The 20,222-nt window shown below is 40.8% G+C and overlaps 1 protein-coding gene across 2 annotated transcripts in view; it reads right to left on the bottom strand.

Moving 5' to 3' along the window:
• Window positions 1-20,222, bottom strand: part of LOC309680852 (amyloid-beta precursor protein) — a 230,914-nt gene that overhangs the window by 173,420 nt on the left and 37,272 nt on the right. For both annotated transcript variants that reach the window (XM_082494603.1, XM_082494602.1), the window contains exon 2: window positions 14,297-14,464. In XM_082494603.1, coding sequence (XP_082350729.1) covers window positions 14,297-14,464 — 168 coding nt within the window. The remainder of the gene's footprint in view (window positions 1-14,296; window positions 14,465-20,222) is intronic.

A 20,222-nucleotide genomic window follows, 5' to 3' on the forward strand; every position in this document is an offset into this window, starting at 1 on the left:
ACCAAAGAGCACCCATCTCAGCCAGATACTGTCACAGGGTCAAAAGGGGCAAATAGTGCCACACATTCTCAGTCCACATACTGTATGAATCAGGCTTTTAACATGAAACAAACAAACAAACAAAAAATGTTTACTTAAAATGAGTAACAGCATTAACAGGTTGCTGACAGCGTGACACAGCTACTTCAGAGAATCATAGAATGGTTAGAGTTGGAAAGTACCTTAAAGATCATCTGGTTCTACCCCCCCTGCTATGGACAGGGACACCTCCCACTAGACCAGGTTGCTCAAAGCCCCATCCAGCCTGGCCTTGAACACTTCCAGGGATGGGGCAGCCACAACTTCCCTGGGCAACCTGTTCCTGTCTCACCACCCTCACGGTAAAGAATTTCTTCCTAATATCTCATCTAAATCTACCCTCTTGCAGTTTAAACCCATTACCCCTCATCCTATCACTACACTCCCTGATGAAGAGTCCCTCTCCAGCTTTCTTGTAGGCTCCCTTGAGATGCTGGAAGGCTGCTATAATAAGGTCTCCCCAGAGCCTTCTCTTCTCTAGGCTGAACAGCCCCAACTCTCTCAGCCTGTCTTCATAGGACAGGTGCTCCAGCCCTCTGACCATCTTCGTGGACCTCCTCTGGACACAAAGTTGACCAAAGAAAGATGGTCACTTGCCAAGCTCTGACTCCTACCCTGCGTGAAGTGCTCTGCTACTTGAAATCTGAACCATGCTAGCTCAGTAAGGTGATCTCAAAACACAATACAGAACTGGCTTCTACCATCTCCAAGTATGGGGCAGGGAATAGGTGAATAATTCTATCATTAAGAGCTTAGCACCAACTCCACTCCACAGACATTTCTGAACTTCACACACCTTAAGCTTGTAGTATATTTTGCTCTTGAAGAGGAAAGCAATGAGGTTTGCAATAGGATTTCATTTCTGTTGAACCTTGCATCCCGTTCTCACTGAGACACGATCTCCAAAGAAATACGAAGATATGACCACAGAAAATGGTCTACTGTGTTGCAAGACTTAGGCTTCAGACTGCAAATTCAGCTATTCCTGACTGGTGGCACTCCCAAGCTGGTTTCCTGTCTTGCTGATTGTCATTTTTAAGATATGCTGGGCTAATAGCATGGTAACATTAAAAATCAGGAAAGAAAGTGGTTGAAAAAAGCCAATTGAGAGAGCAGGTCTGATGTGTGGCATCAGTCGTCTTCCTGCCTGAGCATACAGTTATTCCCGTGCTGGACATGGGTGCCCTTTGCACAGATAAAGAGTGGGTTCCCCTAACAGAGCCCTACCAGGTAGATACACAAATACCTTTCACAGAGGAAACAGTATATGAAAACCCTCAGTTACTTTATGCTTACTGCTGGTAGGAAACAAAAAAAAAAAAAAAAGAAAAAAGTTTTAGCATGATGCAGATTAACATTTCCAAAGCTACAAAAAACAGAAACTACAAATTCCCAGAAAATGACATCACATGGTGAGCACACCAACCGACAAAAGCTGTTGATGGAGTCTACTAGGGTCTACTATCATATCTCCTTGTTCACAATTCCCCAATTAACCAGTTGCTGGAAGCAACTAATTAACAAAATTGTTATGGCTGCATCCAAACAAACAAGGTCAAAGAACCTCTGGAACACAAATTCTGCATAGGAAAGCCCAGCAAAGACATCAAGGAAAGAATAACAAGAAAGGGGCTTCAAGTACTATTTTACAAGTACTATCAAACTCAACCTTTGGCATCAAACCAACTTGCCCTTCATCATCAAAAATGTTTACTTCAACAGTATTTAATAGATTGGCACCATAAATAATAGCTAGGAACAAAACCTTTTTTTATTAATTGCTATACAGACAAGTACATTTGGAGTCATTTTGGTAATCGCAACTCAGGTGTCAGTAACATAATCAAATAGTTTTGTTCTTGCATGATCCTCCAATTCACCAATTACTCAAACTCCAGAAATAATTTAATATTAAAAGTAAGTATGATAATTTATCTTATGTCTCCTCTTTTGCTTTTGTTTCACCTAAGACTGGCAAACAATACATTTAACTTCAAACGATCTTTGGCACCCTTTCTCCAACAGGAACTAAGTTTACTGAATTGGACTGAAGAGAAAAATAAATAAATCAAGTTTGACCACTCCAATCAAGTACTTCCAGATGGCAAGGATTTTCAAACTGATGAAGAAAGAAGAAAGAAAAAAATCCCTAACGCTCCATACTGCCTTGGCTCCTCCTGGGAGAGAGATTACTTCTCACCTCGCAGAGCCACACCTACGCTTCTGTTGAAACTTTTGGAAATGAAAAAAGCAGATCAAAGCTTTAAATGCTCTTATCTTCGAGATTATGTTATGATGCAATCTACTTTATTACCACGCTCTGTGGCTTAGCAGTTTCTGTTGTTTAGCAGTGTAACCGTTTCAGAGATAAGCTTTTATTTCTTTAGTACTCATGAAAGTGAGACATTAAACTAGACTGAAATTCCTTCTCCAAAGACTAAACTAAGCAAAGTCAATGTAAGGATTTGCACAGACTTCAAATAACTCTATATCAAACTTGTAGCGCCCTGTGAGCAGTTTTGCATTGATCTGTTGGTGCAGCCCCGTGACACCACCAGGCTGACACTCTAACATCCCATAAGACAGCCCAGAGCTTCTCCCACAAGAAAATTGATGACATGGCTACACAACGTGATAAATTGATACATACTGTTAATTTGAAAATATCAAATCCACTTCTGCATTATGCTTAAGACAGGATTTTAGTTTGCTAAACAGCAGCAGCGAAGAACCCTAATCTTAGAAAACAGCATGTGACACTGATGCTCCCGAGCGCAGCCGCTCCTCCACCTCCAGCTGCAAAACACTGGAGAAACCAAAAGCAACAGCAAAACCAGCAGCAGTTGGGACTCTACATCTGAGATGGAGTCCACACCCGAGATGGAGTCCACCCCCTTTTCCTCAAAATACTTATGGCAGGCCTGCAGAACAAGAGTTTAGCAAATGACCCAAGAAAACTAAATTTCAGATCGGATAACCACTACAAGGATACTGCATTACATCAAATTTCTCAGTCTTTCATTTATCTGTCAATTCTCGTCTGTCCTTCCTGCTGCCATGATCCTGCCTAACAATACCAGCCTTGTTCACATTTCTTTATTTTCACCTGCCTTCTTTTCTACACAGATTCTGGTATTTTGTATTTATTTGCTCTCTACTTATGTTCTGACTGCTGCCCAAAATTAAATTATGGAGCCACATTTGCATCTCTGGTTAACATGTGGCCTGCTCTTCATTATAGGCCTGATTTGACATCTGTCTTCTAGACCTCACAAAATCCATTTTTTTCCCATTTAAACTGTCCATGGTGTCTACCACCAGAAAAAACTTGCTGGGGAAATTCAGGTATTAACTGCCTATGTTCTCCTGAAAACACACAGGACTGAGAGGCAGAAGGATGTAGCGTCTTCAGAAATAGCTTGTCCTTCAGAAAAACCTTGTCCTTCACAGGCTGTTCAACCACCATGCCAAAGCCATCCTTTGGTCAGCTGCCGTAAGCAGGGAAAGTCTGCCCTCCCCTTCCACCTCTCCTGTGTTAGCACTCCAGCCCATCTGACCCTCGGTGAGCCCTGTCAGAGAGAGAAACTCATCCTTTTTCTGTTTGTTTGCAGGGGATAGCTTTGCTCCCGTTCGGCTCCCGAAATTTCCTCATCGCAAGATCAGACATATGCTAAAATCTGGCAGGGCAGAAATGAGGAGGAGGAGAGGAAGAACACTGACTCTTTCTGCAACAGCAGTACATGCTTAAGCTTAGCACTTCTGCTAAACCGCTCCGTAGCAGCACTCCTGTTAGTTTGGTAAGAAACTCTAAAATTAGCTTGTGCAATCTGACCTTCTCATAGGAGAGACTGTTTGTTCTTGCAACAGATCTTAAGCTACAACAGCTCAAGATGCTAACATTTAAAGCGTGCAAAAGTGGGGATGTTCAGGAACTCTGAACCTGGCTGAATATTGGAGATTTCCCGGTTCACTGTGTCACTCCAAACTCCGAACCAGAGCAGTGCTCTTTACAAAACTGTAGGCGTTTTGTACGAGTAATGAAACAGTAATAGGAAGACATCACACTGCTGCTCAATGGAGCGGCTCTGATCCGTACAGGCACCGGAATCTTAAAAGCCATCTTCCAGACTTCAGCAAGTAACTGCCTATTAGCATATCCACCAATACATTCTCAGGAATAGCTCAAAATGAGAGCTGCTTCTCCTCTAAAATACTAAAAAGTGGACACATATAAACTTATATGGTATCACAAGTTTAGTTTTAATAAGATCAGTCTTATCAAATCCCCTTCGGTTCCTTGTTTAGAAGCATAAATGTAACTCCTGCTTCTTAGATGATCCCTTCTGATTTTTTTTTTTCCTCTCAGATGGAGTGTACAGACTTGCCAAACTGTGCGGGAACTTAGACAAGAAACGTTAGCTGCAACACTTCACAGATGTTCAAAGGAATACTCATCAAAATCAAATTTAGCATTTTTTTAAAAAGTCTGTAATTGGCTCAAACAAACAAAAAAAATACTAAACAGTCTTGATACTGCCTCAAAATACAACAGCTTCCCATGTGCAACTCAGAAGCTGAGTTTACAAAGATGACACTTACTGACCACAACGCTTTGGCAGAGCTGTCTTCCCAGGCCAAGGGGAAAAAATGAGTAATGAATGGAGGAAATTAGGTGTTTTATACATCCTTAATTATCACTGTTCTTCAAGGAGACATATGACTTCGGACAAGAACCATATAAATTAAATTGCATTGGTTTACATTCTAATGGAAACACTGTGAGGTTTCTTGGAAACAGCTGGAATTGGACATCATTAAATTTCCATGGGCTTAGTGCTTTTCTGACCTATAATAATTATTTATAGAAAGAGAAACTATGCTGGCAAGAAAAAATTTTGTATCAAAACGTATTTCTTCATATCCAGATTAACAGTATACATGTTTCAATACCCAAACAGAAGAAAAAAATTTAAACAAGATACTGTCATTACTGTACAAGTAATTTTCCTTTTTTCTTTGTGTTAATATATGCAACAGCTATTGACACCTGCAACATACAAAGCTGATGTTTTAACAGCTATAACACTACACAGTATCTTTCTAGTAGATGCTCCTATCTTAGCTAAAGTGAAAGACACCTACCCTTTCCCTAGCAAGGGTTCACCCTAAGTCCTCAAAACAATTCGGAATAGTCTTAGGGACCTTAATCCAATGCTCTGTTTTCAGTCACAACATTAAGTCAGACACCTCAGGAGCTCTGAAAAAAATGTAAAAACCTACAATCCCCATCTTTCAAAATTTTTCGTTAGCACTATGCAATAACAGTCCTTGAGTGAAATTCTCGCCCCACTCAAGTAAAAAAAAATAAAAAATTAACAGCTGAAATTGTGTTTAAACTATTAAAAAACCCGAATGTATACAAAGGAAAAAGGTGGATAAAGCCATCAATAATTGGCCAGATATTCAGAAACCTCTCCGTGATTATGAATTATAATTAACCCACAACCACCTAGAACAATATTCTGTAAGGAGTACACATCTCTAAAAACAGATTATCAGTGGGATGTTTTTATTAGTCAGAAGTATACAGTATTTGGAAGACACTCAGTCTGTGACACAGAGTGGCAGGCACTCAGTACAGTACTACATAATAATTTTGATTGAATAAAGGCTAACCAGATGATTATATCACAGAATGAATTAGCAAGCAGTGGTAATAAACTGCTTGGGAAAAAAATGCAATGTCCGAGAAATCAAGAAATATTTCTCCCTTCCAACCTTGGGGCATTGCCCTGCTATGAATTCAAGCAAGCATCACCTTCCTGACAGCTTCAAAGCTACAAAGCGAGAGAAACTGTCTTTCCCTTTTTTGCCTGCAGAACTGACAACTGAAAATATGCACATACTGCCTTTTTACTTGCAAAGACAGATTTCTGAACGCAAACCTATTCTGTGCTACCAATCTAGACAGATCAGCCCACTGTCTGCTACTAATAAGCTTCATATGCACTGTTATAGTGAAATAAACACAGCTGTAGTCGGTGTTTCTGATTTCCATATATTTCGACGTAGATAGATAAGGGTGAAACAGGCTGGGGGGGGAACAAAAGAAAAAAGAGAAGCCTGCCCCCAACCCCCCAAAAAAAAAGAAAAAGAAAGAAAACCCTCAAGACAGTAGCACTACCACCACAAGAAAAAGTGGTAAAATATAGCTGGGGAAGGACTTTTTACTAGGGCATGCAGTGATAGGATGAGGGGGAACGGCTTCAAACTGGAAGAAGGTAGATTTAGATTAGATATTAGGAAGAAAGTCTTTACTGTGAGGGTGGTGAGGCACTGGAACAGGCTGCCTAGAGAAGCTGTGGAAGCTCCATCCCTGGAGGTGTTCAAGGCCAGGCTGGATGGGGCTTTGAGCAACCTGGTCTAGTGGGAGGTGTCCCTGCCTATGGCAGGGGGGGTGGAAATAGATGACCTTCAAGGTCCCCTTCCAACCTCAACCATTCTATGATTCCAGGATAGCACAGAAGATCTACAGAGCAGTCCATAAGAGATGTGGATGACCCAAAAAATAGAGCGCCACAAAGCGTACTACCTGTTCACACATACACCTAGTCATGCACACGGACCTGATGACAACCAGAAAAAGATGAAGCCCCTAAACGCTCAAACCACCCAAATCCTGCAGGTAGCCTCTCAGGTCTCGGGAGCACCTGTCACAAGGAGGAGTCGCACTTGCACCGATCCATCTGCAGAGGTACACTGGCAGATGCTAGGGCCATGGTTTCAGTGTCTTTAGTTGGACACAACTCTTGACGTTGCCAAGGCATAATTCCTGCCTTATTCCATCTCTTGTCCTTTTACTGCTAAGACCTCTCCAACAAGCCAGCGCTAACGCAAAAGCTGGATCAAGGAACTGACCTACTTCTGAAAACATCCCCCCTAAGAATAAAAACTACATCACAGTGGAAAATGCCAGGAGTTAAAGAGGACCCAGGATGACCTTTAGCAAAAGTGGGATAGATCTGTGCCAGACTGAAATGTCCATGCAAGCATGGTCTGAAAAGGCAGAGGGGAAAAAAAAAAAAAAAAAAAAAAAGAGTAGATTAGCATGGACATTTCCTCAAAAGGATTGAAATGTAACAGCTGCGTATTTATAATAGACTTTTATTTACTTAAGGTAATCATCACACTTTAGGCCTAGTATCTCTTAGGCTTGTAATATTATTTATTAAAGGAACAGCTGCTACCAGTCCATCTCAGAGAAACACAATATAAGATGTTTGGGACGTGTATCTGTAAGGAAAATAGCAGACAACTCAATATGATAGCTCTGTATGTAAGACAGAAAAAAGAATGGCGAGACGCAGCAGTAGAGGTCCCCCATGTTGTCCCCAGCAGGACATCTTCCATGCAAAATCACATATGCAGGAGAGGCGACACCTCTACAGACCACATCCTGCATACAGCCGTTGCATTCATGCATTTCAGAGGACAGAAGAAACAATTGTATTCCTGGCACAAATGCGAGGCTGGTAGAACCTGGCAATTAAAGTTGAGCCATTCATCTAGTCTATCATATCTGTGAAATTCAAAATTAATCTAGGGGAAAATGCAGCATTGCAGCTTCATTAAACACTGCAGTGCACATTTACCTAAATATATATTTATGCAGACAATCCTCTTCCATTTTCATCCTTTTTCCTCCCTCAGCCTCAAAGTAGAAACACCCTCCTACCCCACGACAAAAACACGTTCCTTCAAAAGGGGTTGGAAATTTTATCATAAGTGCAACAACATACTGAGATCCTCATGGTTTTCATTTCATATCTTTTTGAGACAATCAAAAAAAGGTTTGCATAGGGAAAAAATGAGAGGGAACTTTTTTTATTATCAACAAAAGAAAGGCAGGCATTACCTTGCAACATATGCTCCAAGTTTTATTAGTCACTTGATTTCAAATATATTGAAATGGTAGTCTACAATCTCAGCTAAAAAGCCCAGCCTTCTTTCTCAAGATTATGTGGTGAGCATACTAAGGCTTAACTGCAGGATAAATATACTATCAAGTAGCAGACTCTGCATTTCCAAAATCTAAGCCTTCATTGAAGCAAATGAGATGTAATCACTGGCAGAGTGAACTAATTCAACTTTTACTGTGGATCGAAAGCTATGTAAAACAAAGGACCTCAATACACAATGTGAGCACTAAGATAACATTCACCCAAACTTTTAAGCATGACTGTGCAAATCTTAGAATACACCAACATATATTTGCCTGGAAAATGTCATTTGTTTTTAAAGACAGTCTGTGCTGCCAAAAATCTGTATGTTTTCCATGATGTTTCATTAAATGGATCATTTTCCTCTGAGCAAAATGTATGGCTTTTTAAACTGCTGAATTTAGAGCAGTGCAGATTTAAAATTCATTTTCTTCTTCAATACAGTGGCTATTTGGTTTGAGAAACTAGAAAGAGCACATTACGCAGCCTAGATAAAAACAACAATTCATATTAGAATGAAAATGACACGGGAATGTGGAGAGAAACCATATCAAAGCAAAGACCATTTTCATTGCATTTCAAATTGCCTTCTCAGAAGAAAAGGCCAAACTTTTTTTTTTTTCCTTTTTAAAATCTTCAGCATCCCTGCCGTTCAACACACCCTGTAACAAACCTCTAGAAGCTCTCAACAAGTACAAAAATTAGAGAGGGAGGGAACCACTGCCACCAGTCCTGCCTGCTCAATTCTGTCTGGCACGGGCCACAGGGCAACAAGCACAGGAGGATTATTGAGACAGCAGCAGTAGGGAGCCAAGCAGTTAAGTAAAATTAAGATGGGGCACTTGTTCGATGGCCCTTTTGGCCCACCGACAAAACAGAGGGCTTGAGGACTACTTTGAAGCAGGAGGCTGTGAGGTGAATTAATGTCAAAACCTTAGTACAGTCACATTCCAGCTTCTACAGGATCTGGTTTAAAAGTTGCTTTGGGTTTCACCAGCTACTTACTGAAACACGTGGCATAAACACACAAGATTTGAGCAAATGACATTATCATCATTTTTGGAAGTATTATGATTAGGGATTAGAAATGTAAACGCTGTTCTGTCAACAGTTATAATGAATTAGCTGTTATCTGAATTTACCCTACTGTTTTCTGCTTCATGAAACACAGATATAGTTAAGAGCATAGTAACATGCATTTATAATTAATGTTTTTATTTCTGGGGAGGACTTCTGTAAGAAATACACATTCGCTGCAAGACGCTCATTGATCTCAATGATGTTTAGAAAGAAAGTGGAGAGTTATGACTTTACAAAAGAAATCAAAACAGTCATAATGTGGTTTCAGAGATGCCAGGTATAACACCTGCCAAAGCCAGCATATACTCTACGTCTGAAAGTTATTCTAAGCAACTAGCCAAAGATCTCGCAGCAAGACAGCTACTGATTACAAGGCACATCTAGATCTCCAGGCTCTCAGGTTTACACTCCATCTGCTCAACCATGCATGCAATATCCAGACCCAAACTAGTTTTACTTTGATCTTGAAAAAAAAAAACCAACAACAATCTTCAGAACCGTTCCTTTCCATTCTGTTCAACTCCATGCATACTTAAAATGGAAACGAGCACCTTCAAATTAAACTAAGTGGGGGGAAAAAAATATGCATTAGACAAAATGAATTTTTTGCCAGCCGTGAGTGTTGTTTTTACAATTCATTTTGGATGAGTTCAGCACAGACCGCAAAATAATTTCAGTCCTTCAATGAACTCGTTTAATGTATCCTAATTACTAGCCATAAAATTCAGCACACAGTAACTGTTCAAAATTGCTAATATAATAAAACATACCCCAATATCTTTCACCTGAACACTCATTCCATTTAAACAGGGAACTGAGCACACCTAAACTAACTTCCTACTCTGCATATTCACGTGATTCTGAAAACACGTACTTTTCCAAAGGGCAGGGTGAAGACTGGTTATATTGAAAACTGTTTAGCAAGACAAGGAGCTGACTGGCTTCTAAAATGTGTGTTCCTTCAACAGTATTGTGCCGCCTTGGGGCTGCTCCTGGCTTCCACTTGACCATGTGTGGGTGGGGGTACCCGGTTTCTTCCACGAAACAAAAAGCAAAATCCAGGAGCAGCAGTCCCCACCTGTTTTAGAACATCAGCTAACCTCCCATCAGGGGCTGTTAGGAAGAAACTTCCCCCAGGGGGCTAGTTATCCAGTAATTGCGTATGGCAGGGTTATTCCAACATCCCTCCACAACAGCTGGTACTGCAGTGTCAGCAGCAGGACTAGACTGACCGGTGGCTTGATTTGAAGGGTCAGCTACACTCGCAACACATTAATGGTTTTAGCACATACACAGGTGTAACCACTCCACTTACATTAACACAACATTGTTCTAGCACCTCCAGCACTTGCATTTGACAGCTGTTTGTGGTTGAGGCCCACGCTGTTTTAATTTTCAATAACAGGTACAATCAATATAGCAGCACGCTAGCTAGTTTGAGATCAAAAGAAACCACTAGTAAATTGTAATTCTCTAACCAGCATCTCATTCCACCCAAGAAAGCTTGATTTTGCCATATTTAAAAAAAATGAAAAGCACCCAGCTTAGGTTGAACATGGGAGAATGTGCTGATTTGAAGGCAGAAGAGATGGATGTGCTCTACTTCCAGAACCACTTCTTGTGACTTCAGTAGCAGTGTCTAACTGACCTCAAGGAAGTTAGAAGGTGGCATTCAAGCATCTTTCATTTCCCTTCAAATAAGTAATGTACAGTCTGAGCGTTGTCATCTTTAAACTGGGTGATGTGTTGTCCAAATATAAATTCAGACAGTTCCTGTGCTGCACTGAGCTCCCACTCAAAAGAAGCAAAGCAACAGCAAGTGACATATATCTTTAAAACACGTAGGCGGTTCTGCTTATTCCCTGTTCCTCCCTTTCTGCCCCTGCGATGCTCCCCTACTGCTACTTCCTGCATCAAGAATTCAAAATCCACCTACACTGGCAGTGGACAAGGAGAGGCAACGATGACAATCTCAAGGAAAAGATACAAGGCTCCCAATAAATGTTAGCCCTTCTGTACTTTACACACCTTCCAGCCCAGTGCTCTGCCCACCACCCAGGCATCTGGCCTGCTGTCATCAGGAAAAGCTCTTCTAAAACAGGAACACATCTACTTTTAAGTTCTGCTGAAGAGATTTTATTTTTTTGTAAGAAACCTCCCATGGAAGAAAACAAAGCCAAAGGTGACACAGAGCATCATTTTGATTAACCGAGGGTTCCTGATAAAAGTTACTAACTTTTATTATTTTAGAGCCAAGGAGTCACAGAGCAAGATCTCCACTGTATTTGCTTATTGAATTTGTGCCCAGTTGGCTCCTTTTGATATGCCCCTGGTGCAGGAGGAACTGGGTGCATAAACTAACTATACAGGATCTACTGCAGTAGAGCATCATCTCTTGCACTACAGCCACAATTACAAAGCCTATTGCAGTGTTGCGTTAAAGGGTCACACAAGGTATCTGCAATAAAAACCAGGACGGACAGATTTCTCATTGGAGATGCAGTGGAAAAAATAGAATAAAATCTTACCTTCCCTTGCTCCCTGACATTTCAGGGGTCTGCTCAGAGCTGAGGAAAAACCCCAGTACCTTAGCAGAGTAGTACTAACAGCTGCTGCTGCAGCAGGACCGAAGAACCAAGGAGGCTACCATAGTGCCAGGGAGCATGAAGAACATAGACACGGGCTGTCTGCTTGATTAGCAGAGCAGATATGCCCAGCCTCTGCTTATACTGAGAAAAAGCGCACCCCAAGAAGTAGCAGTCCTCCTTTTGGGGGGAAAAAAGCAGCATGAGAAGGAAGGAAAAGGTAATATTTGGCAAAACTAACCAGAAGGGAGATTTTTACCCGCATGCTATTCCAATGCAAGATGTACCGTATCTCAGCCTTGATCCCTACTGCTTCCTGCTAATGGGAAAATGTAAATTTACCCTGTTCCCTGGGCCTGATAGCAAGCGCTGTCTCAAAGCCAATGTAAACAGCACAAAGCAAGAGGAAAACCACCTCACTTATTACCCCCAGGACATTAAGCATATTTGGAGCATCAAGCAACAATGGGCTCCCCAAAGCTGAGAAGCCATTTTACTTTCCTCTTCACTTTATTTTTAAGAGTTTTTTTTTTTTTTTAATGCCACCCAAAATTTCAAAGTCACCTGACAATCAGCTGAGATTTACAGCTTTGAGTCCTTGTTCTGGAATCCTTCCCTACCTGCAGCATTTGCAAGTGTATTGCCGAACTACTGAGCTATTCATGCCTTAAAACGCCCCAAAACTTCTGCTCTTACTTCCTGTAAATTCACGCATTTCTTTCTGTAGCTTTAGATAAATACTTACTACCTTGTAGACTTTTAATCACCAGTTCTCTAATTCCATCTTCTTATTCCTTTCCAGTAGGTCGAAGGAGGTCATTCTCCCCCTCTACTCTGCACTGGTGAGGCCACAACTGGAATACTGTGTCCAGTTTGGGGCTCCCCAGTTCAAGAGGGACAGGCAACTGCTGGAGCGAGTCCAGCGAAGGGCAACTAAGATGATTAAGGGCTTGGAGCATCTGCCTTATGAGGAAAAGCTGAGAGAGCTGGGACTCTTTAGCCTGGAGAAGAGAAGGCTGAGGGGAGACCTTATTATGGCATACAAGTATCTAAAGGGTGGGTTGAAGGAGGATGGAGCCAGGCTCTTTTCATTGGTTCCAAGTGACAGGACGAGGGGTAATGGGCACAAGTTAGAACACAGGAAGTTCCGTTCAAATACACGGAGAAACTTCTTTACGGTGAGGGTGACAGAGCACTGGCACAGGCTGCCCAGGGAGGTTGTGGAGTCCCTTCTCTGGAGATTTTCAAGACCCGCCTGGATGCAGTCCTGAGTAATGTGCTCTGGGCAATCCTGCTTTAGCAGGGGAGTTGGACTAGATGATCTCTAGAGGTCCCTTCCAACTCTGAAACTCCGTGATTCCTCACCCTCAAAAATCTCCCTATGCGTAAGTCAACTTTATTTAGATAATCAAAGGAGAGAACAGAAAACCAGAAGAAACCTCCAAAAGCTTACTAGTAGGTTAGGTTTGGTATTTTTGTTAGTGGTAAACAAAAGTATTATGAATTTCACAAACTAATTAATACTCTTAGTGAAAAGACAAAGCTACTGATGAATTAATTTTATTAGCCATTACAGTATCATCTTTAAAAATTAATATTCTAGACTATAAAGCCCAAATTAAAAAAAAACTGAACAGAACACTGCAAGAAACGGAACAATCAATGGGTGAAAGGACAGGAATGAAGGCACTAAGAGAATGGAGATCTGAAAAGTGAATTATCTTGCTTTCTAAAGAGGCATTTTCACAGGAATTTGTTTGACATTTAGGAAGCACGACAGTTACTGCTATGGCAATAAGCAATAGTCCCAGTTTTTAAGAAAAAAAAAAAAAGGCAGAGTTGGTATAGAAAGACTAAGGACTAAAGCGACTCAAGCCATGCCCTTTTGTTTCATCGCATGAAATCCGCATTTTCGTCTCGCATTGTCACACACTGTTACAAGGTTATCACACTATCACAGCATGGAGACAAAACAAAATTAGATCCACAATCTGTTTTTAGGATATAAGTGAGTGGGCAATAAGTTTCTGCTCTCAAATATGAAATCAGTCATTGTGACTTCATCTGTAAGGCAAGCTTTTTCTATTAAGAAACTCTGAATGGTTCAGTGTGCAGCGGAGACCAGTAACTCCAGACTGACCCAGTGTATTTCAGCATCGTGGTAGGATGACAGAAGACATGTTACAGCTGACTCTTTCAAGATCAAGCCGGAAAGAACAAGGGCATTTTACATAATAAACTGTCATCTCAGCTTTATTCAAAATACTTTATTAGCAAGAAGTTCATTGTGCATATACTACATGAAATTATCCCCAAGGGCAGAAGGCAGAGGGACAACGTTGTCCAACAGCCTCCGTGACCCCCAGCAACCAGGTTTTGAAGCTGTTTTAACAGGATCTGGGGAGAAGCTCTTTAAAAAGGACAAAAGGGCAATGGAGCAGAAAAGAAGAAAAAAAAAAAGATAAGGCCTCTACAGACACAGCTCATCAGCATGCGCTTGCACCTTGGTGCTTCAGAAGAACCACCACAGTTGTTCCTGAGGACAGTACTTACTTCCTGGCAGTATTGGAGAATCCCTTCCTTTGTCCCGATGCAGGTCTTGGCGCCAGAGGGGTCCGATTCCCACTTTCCGTTCTGCACATTCATGTGCATGTTGAGTTTCCCACAGAACATGGCGATTTGAGGCTCCGCCAACAACCCAGCGTTTCCATCAGCAGGCACCTGGGAGGAGAAAAAATAAAAGTTTTAATCTCATGTCCGACAGATGAGTCCATCTGAAACAGGAACAGCTCAAGCAAGCCTGAACCAAACTCTAGGCTTATCCACCCATGGCAGCAAAAGCTGAAGTTGTTTGATTCAAGCAGATATAAGAAGTGTAAATAAGGTCCTAATAGAAATCCAGAACACAACAGTGTAGCACAGAGCTTAAAGCTGTGAACAAGCTCTGCTGGGGCACCAAATGATCACCTTACCGACTTGGGCTAAACAGAACAACATGCATAGGTGGAGCACAACAACAGCAATTTAGTTTTCCAAACATACTTGCTATACCCGGGGGAGGCAGGGAGGAGGGTATCACTAACAATTAGCAAAATTACCAAATTTTTCTCAAGTTTAAAAAAAAACAAAAAAAAACCAAAAAAAAAACAACCACACAAAAACCTGAAAAACAAAACCAACCACAAAACCCCAAACAACAAAACAAAAAAACCCCAAACCCCTCACAATGTCTCTTTTTTCAAGACCCTCTCTAGCTCATCGAGATGTCAAGCACACACAGTCTGTATTTTGTAGTGACTTGTAAAGGTGGTGGGGATAAAAGCAATGGCTCCCACCTAAGCTTTCTACTGAACCTTAAAACGTAGTGCCTGGGGTGCTACGTAAATGGGATTGCTCACAGCAAAGCATTACAGAAAACCACCTACCCAAACAAGTATTAAAAGGCTTACTGCAGGCTACCCGAAGGGCTCCTGGTAGTTCCCAGAAGGCCGGTGCCTGCCCGCCACCTCCCTCCTTGGAACACCCAATTGCCACCCAGGTATGGAGCCAAACATCAGAGCTGCCCTCAGCAATTTCCCAATTAAATGCAATTCTGGAACACCTGTGAACTTCCTACCTGCATTCATAGCCCAATTTAACCCTCCTCCCCCCGCAAACCTCAACATTGGTTTAAATCCCTCCTATGGGACCCCACCATGAAGGCAAATTAACAGCTCTCCCTTTCAGCCCTCTGCCCTCCAATGTAGGAGGTGTGAGCTGGAAGTACGTGCTCCAGTTTTACCACCTGAGAAACAAAATGGAAAGATAAGTCTCCCCTTCAGGTTTGGTTCCTCAAGAAAAGTCAATGGCCCTCCACTGCCCCTCACGCTCCAAAGGTGAGCTCATCACATTTGAGGTACAGCAGAGCATGCAATTACATTTAAATATCTATTTTTAATCTTCTAGCTAGAAGGCTTCTCAAAGGGAAAATTAAAAACATTTTAAAAATTCATGAAGAACTGAAGAAACAGAATTACTGCCTTACAAGAGGTATGCAAACCCCATATCTTGGTTCCCCCACTCTTTGTTTAAACAACAACAAAAAAACTTCATTAATTTTGCATCCCTACAGTAATAAAAAGGTATCACACCATGAAACATTGCAGGAGTCAACATCCAACTACCCTAACACATTTGCTTAGCATTTTAAGTTAAAATGCCACAATTAAAACAAGTTTGTTTTTCTTTCTTTTTTGAAAAGGAGAGACCATTTATTTTCTTGCCTTAAGGTGTTAACATGTTAGCACAGTTTAGCTTCAAAAAAATAAAGCAGGAACACTTCTACTGGCAGAGATTTCCCTTTACTATCTCAATTTCTCTTCTGTGGAACTAGTAAGCTCTGTGCAATTTAACAGTCACTCATCGCTGTCCTTCCCCTGGGTAATTAGAGAATTTTCCAATAACTGGGATGACACCTTGTCTGGCTTGCCTTGATCAGTAAAACTATCGCATGCTTCCTCCTTCTAACATCTTCAGAAACTCCAGAGAGCATCTCAAACGTGACACATCTATAACAAACACTTGCAAAAAAATCCTCCAAATTAATGATTTTTTCTCTTTATAGATGTAACACAACCCTATCAAGATTTCAATAAAAATAGAAGTGAGTCATTTCACAGGTGGCATGTGAATGTGAACTCTATTCACAGTCAGCTCCTTTAACCGAGATCTCTATTAAATTAAGAAAGCACACAGCAATCACGCTGTGGCAGTTTAAATGTTTTTTTTTTAAATCATAAGTTGTAAATTTATGGAGACTTTGTCTTGTGGCTTTATAATACAGAACGTTTTGCTATCTTTTGCCTTAGCTAGGAAGACAGCTAAAGTTGGGGAAAAACAAATGTGGCTGCTTACTTGGAGTGCTATCAATTTAACTCTAACAACATGACAACCTATGACTGCCTACTTAAAATCTCATTCCCTTCAGCAAAGACATGACATCTCCCAGCTTAATGAAATTACCAGAGCAAGTAGTGATCACATTTAGCTTTCTCTACTTTGAGCTGACAGGGCCATACTAACGAACTGCTCAGCACAGCACTTCATCTTATTGATTAGGACAGCTAAATGTTTCTAATCATAAAGAAATACCAGAGCAATTAACAGACACTGTAAACAGAACTAAAGCATTTAGATGATGATCATGAATAATTCAGATACTCAACTTCCCAAGTCGAACTCTGTTGGAGTGTCCTTAAAGCAAGGATAGTAGGTTAATGGATTTGTCTGCTATGTCTCCGGCTAAGATGTAACACTGAGCTTTCAAATTAACTTGTTGTAAACAACCAGAGTGGAAATAACACCTTTTTAAACCTTTCAGATCAGGGGTGGGGGGAGACACATTAAATTATTTAATAGCTGAAGGTAAGTGCTTGCTACCATTGTGTAGCCCTGGTGTTTAAACTCAAAGCCTCTCACCTTTAGTAATAAGCAGGAATTTTATACATTGCATTTTCAGCACCATACCTATGAAACTTGCAGCACTGTTGCAAAGTTTTAACAGGAGAACAGACTCGTTCAGATAGTCTTTGTGCTATCTCCCTGCTCTTTCTATAAAATATGCCTCTAATCCAAGATTTTTGCCATCTTATATTCCATTTTGGAAGGAAAAATAAGAAGTTGATCTGTTATGGCGCTTTTTCTTATTGAAAATTGGCGGCTTCCTGCCTGTCAAGAAATTACTCTTGCTGTACAATTCACAGAAACAGATGATGTTGACAGAAGCTTTTCTGTAGAGATAATCGTCAAAACACAACAGTCAAGCATATTTTGAGCATAAGGGCAAAGGAGGGGATCATTACCAGATCTGACCTTGGCCTCACCTATCCTAGATTTAGAGCTTCTGCTGGGACTTTTGATGACACCTGAGTGAGATGCTCCTATTAAAAGCGTATGACTAAAGATTTCCCTTCACGCCATTTTGCAAGCATATGCTTCACAGCATTGTTACTTCCACTTTCCCAAGAGCGAACATGTCACAAACACAGTGACTGACAGCGATTCTAACATTAAAAAAAGGAAAACATGTAAATTTTTCACATCATTGGCCAAAAACCTGCAGCTACCGCATTAAGCTATATATTGCACTCTTTTCCATATTGTTTTCCTCTGCAATCGTTTGGACCACAACAAAATTCCCCAAAAAACTTTAAATCCATAAAGCCAAAAAATCCATTCTTGGTCCAAAATAATTATGCTAAATAATAAGGAATACTTCTGTTGCAGCATTTTCTGGTTTCTTCCCATTTCTCTATGCAGCCCTCCATGGCAAGCCTATATAACACACAGACTTTTGTTAATTTTACTGAACAGACTGAAGAAGCAAGTGAAAACTTGTTAGCAAGATGCACTGTGCTGCCCCTCTTGCCAGAGCCTCACCACTGAACACAAGAGCATTCCCAAGGCACCCACTGAAAAGGGTGCCTGGAAGAGATCAGTTCTCATAGCCTTGGTTTTATGGGATCTATTTTAATCCAGGACACATTCCTAAATTAAAAACAGTAAGTTTAAGCAATTAATTCAAGAAAGCATTGTTGCTGTTTAGTTTTATAAGGTTGATGGATACAAGAGGAGAAAAATGAGACACGTGAAACCTCTCGGGCATTTCTGGTCTGGACTGGCACCGGTGGGGGTCTCCGACACTTGCTGCCTCCGCCTCCTCTCTAACCTGGGGATCTCTCCCACCTACACAAATCCCAGTTTTATAAACACTTCAGTAGTTCCTTATGTTCTAAAAAACTCATTATGACAAGTAATCCTGAGCTGATAAGGCCTGCATGCCAATTTCCAACCTCACATGGTAATTCTGCTCACGTGTTCAGTGCGGCACCTATTAGTAGGAAGAAGCACAAAACCCAGAAAGCAAGGGACAGTCTAACAAAATTACTGCATACCATTTCATCTCTCATGCAAACATTCAGAAACTTTCACCTCCAACATGCTCACCTGCCTGTCTTCTGGGTTTACACATATCTTCCACCTCCAGCTCTTACAGTGGCCTCTGCCACAGACTTTTACACCTCAGAGTCAACAGCTCGGAAAACTATACATTGAAAACTTTTCCAGCTGATGTACTTAAAAGTACCTCGAGGCTATGCTGCCATTTGAAAAATAAGCTTTATGCAACACTGCAACTACATTTTCGCTAGGACAGTGCTAGAAAACCTTTCTCAGGGAATGAAAGGTGTGCTAGAAACTGCTGGTGAGTCTACCCTGACTGAGATCTCCAGGTAAGTGACTAAAAGCACTTATGTATTGCATGTCACACCAAGAGAAAGCCAACTTTCTCTTCAGCCCTCTCCCTCCCCATCAAGTTTGTCTTGAAGACCTCGAGCATCACAGCACTTTGGGAAGAAATGCAGTTTGGTTTTCTCCCCAGGGAAAAGCATTGTGATGATGCTTCACTATCACAGCAAAGCCAAAAATAAGATTAAATTTAGCCAACAACTAATTTCAAGAGAGGTCTCCAGTCTGCGCAAGTTACTGATAACGTAAAACCTAATGACCTATTATTGTTTTTAACAGACACATCCAACAGCAGTTTCATCACTAAGGGGAGTGAACAACAGTATGTCACAGGGGAAAAAGGAGCACTTCTTTTAAAAACACATGCACTTAGAAAGATGAAACACAACCCAAGGCAGGAGCGTGTAAAACTAGAGGTGGTGATATGCAATTTGTCCTATACATGCTGTCATAACATTTTAAATACATAAATTCATGAATCACTGGTCACATCAAAAGTACATCCAGCTAAAATAAGTGAGTGGGTGAAGAATTTTATGTATTATTTAAGTTTTCTTCACAGCCAATGGTTTAATTCGTTTACATTCATGCCCTGCCAAGAAAAATTATCTGAATTACAATGCAATTAAATAATCTAGAGCACTGATCTACATAGATAAGCAGCTTCTATACAGTAGTGCTGAATAACATAAAGCTACAGTCCAGTTTGTTACAATAATGCCTGTAGTGGCAAATCACTCCTTGACTAATCCTAAAGCTCTCGGGCAGATTAGTCTCCCAAAGAACAACTCATGCGACACAAATTACATTAACAGCAACTATTTGCTTTATTAGTATTCTGCAAAAGTAAAAACTCCAAGCGTATTAATGAAACTGTAATCACATATTATTTTGTCTACTTTGCATATGACCTCGAAGAAGTAGCATGTGCTTTTTTTCCTGCCTCTTGGCAAATCATTAAATAACAGTTAGACCAATTAGCATGCCATCTCAAGCTAACTCCAAAAGTTATGCTCGGATTTTCACAGTATACGCAGTTTTCAAAGACCAAATAAAACACTACTCATCACTTTTACAAGACCAATGGATTAGAGATCAATTCCTAGAATGGGAACTATCTAAATTTGAAAAATGGCAACTACAGGATTCTGAAAAAAATTACCTCAATCGATCACACACTATTTAGAGCTCTCTG

Source organism: Vanellus vanellus (assembly GCF_965231255.1).
Source record: "Vanellus vanellus genome assembly, chromosome: 1".
Lineage (NCBI taxonomy): Eukaryota > Metazoa > Chordata > Aves > Charadriiformes > Charadriidae > Vanellus > Vanellus vanellus.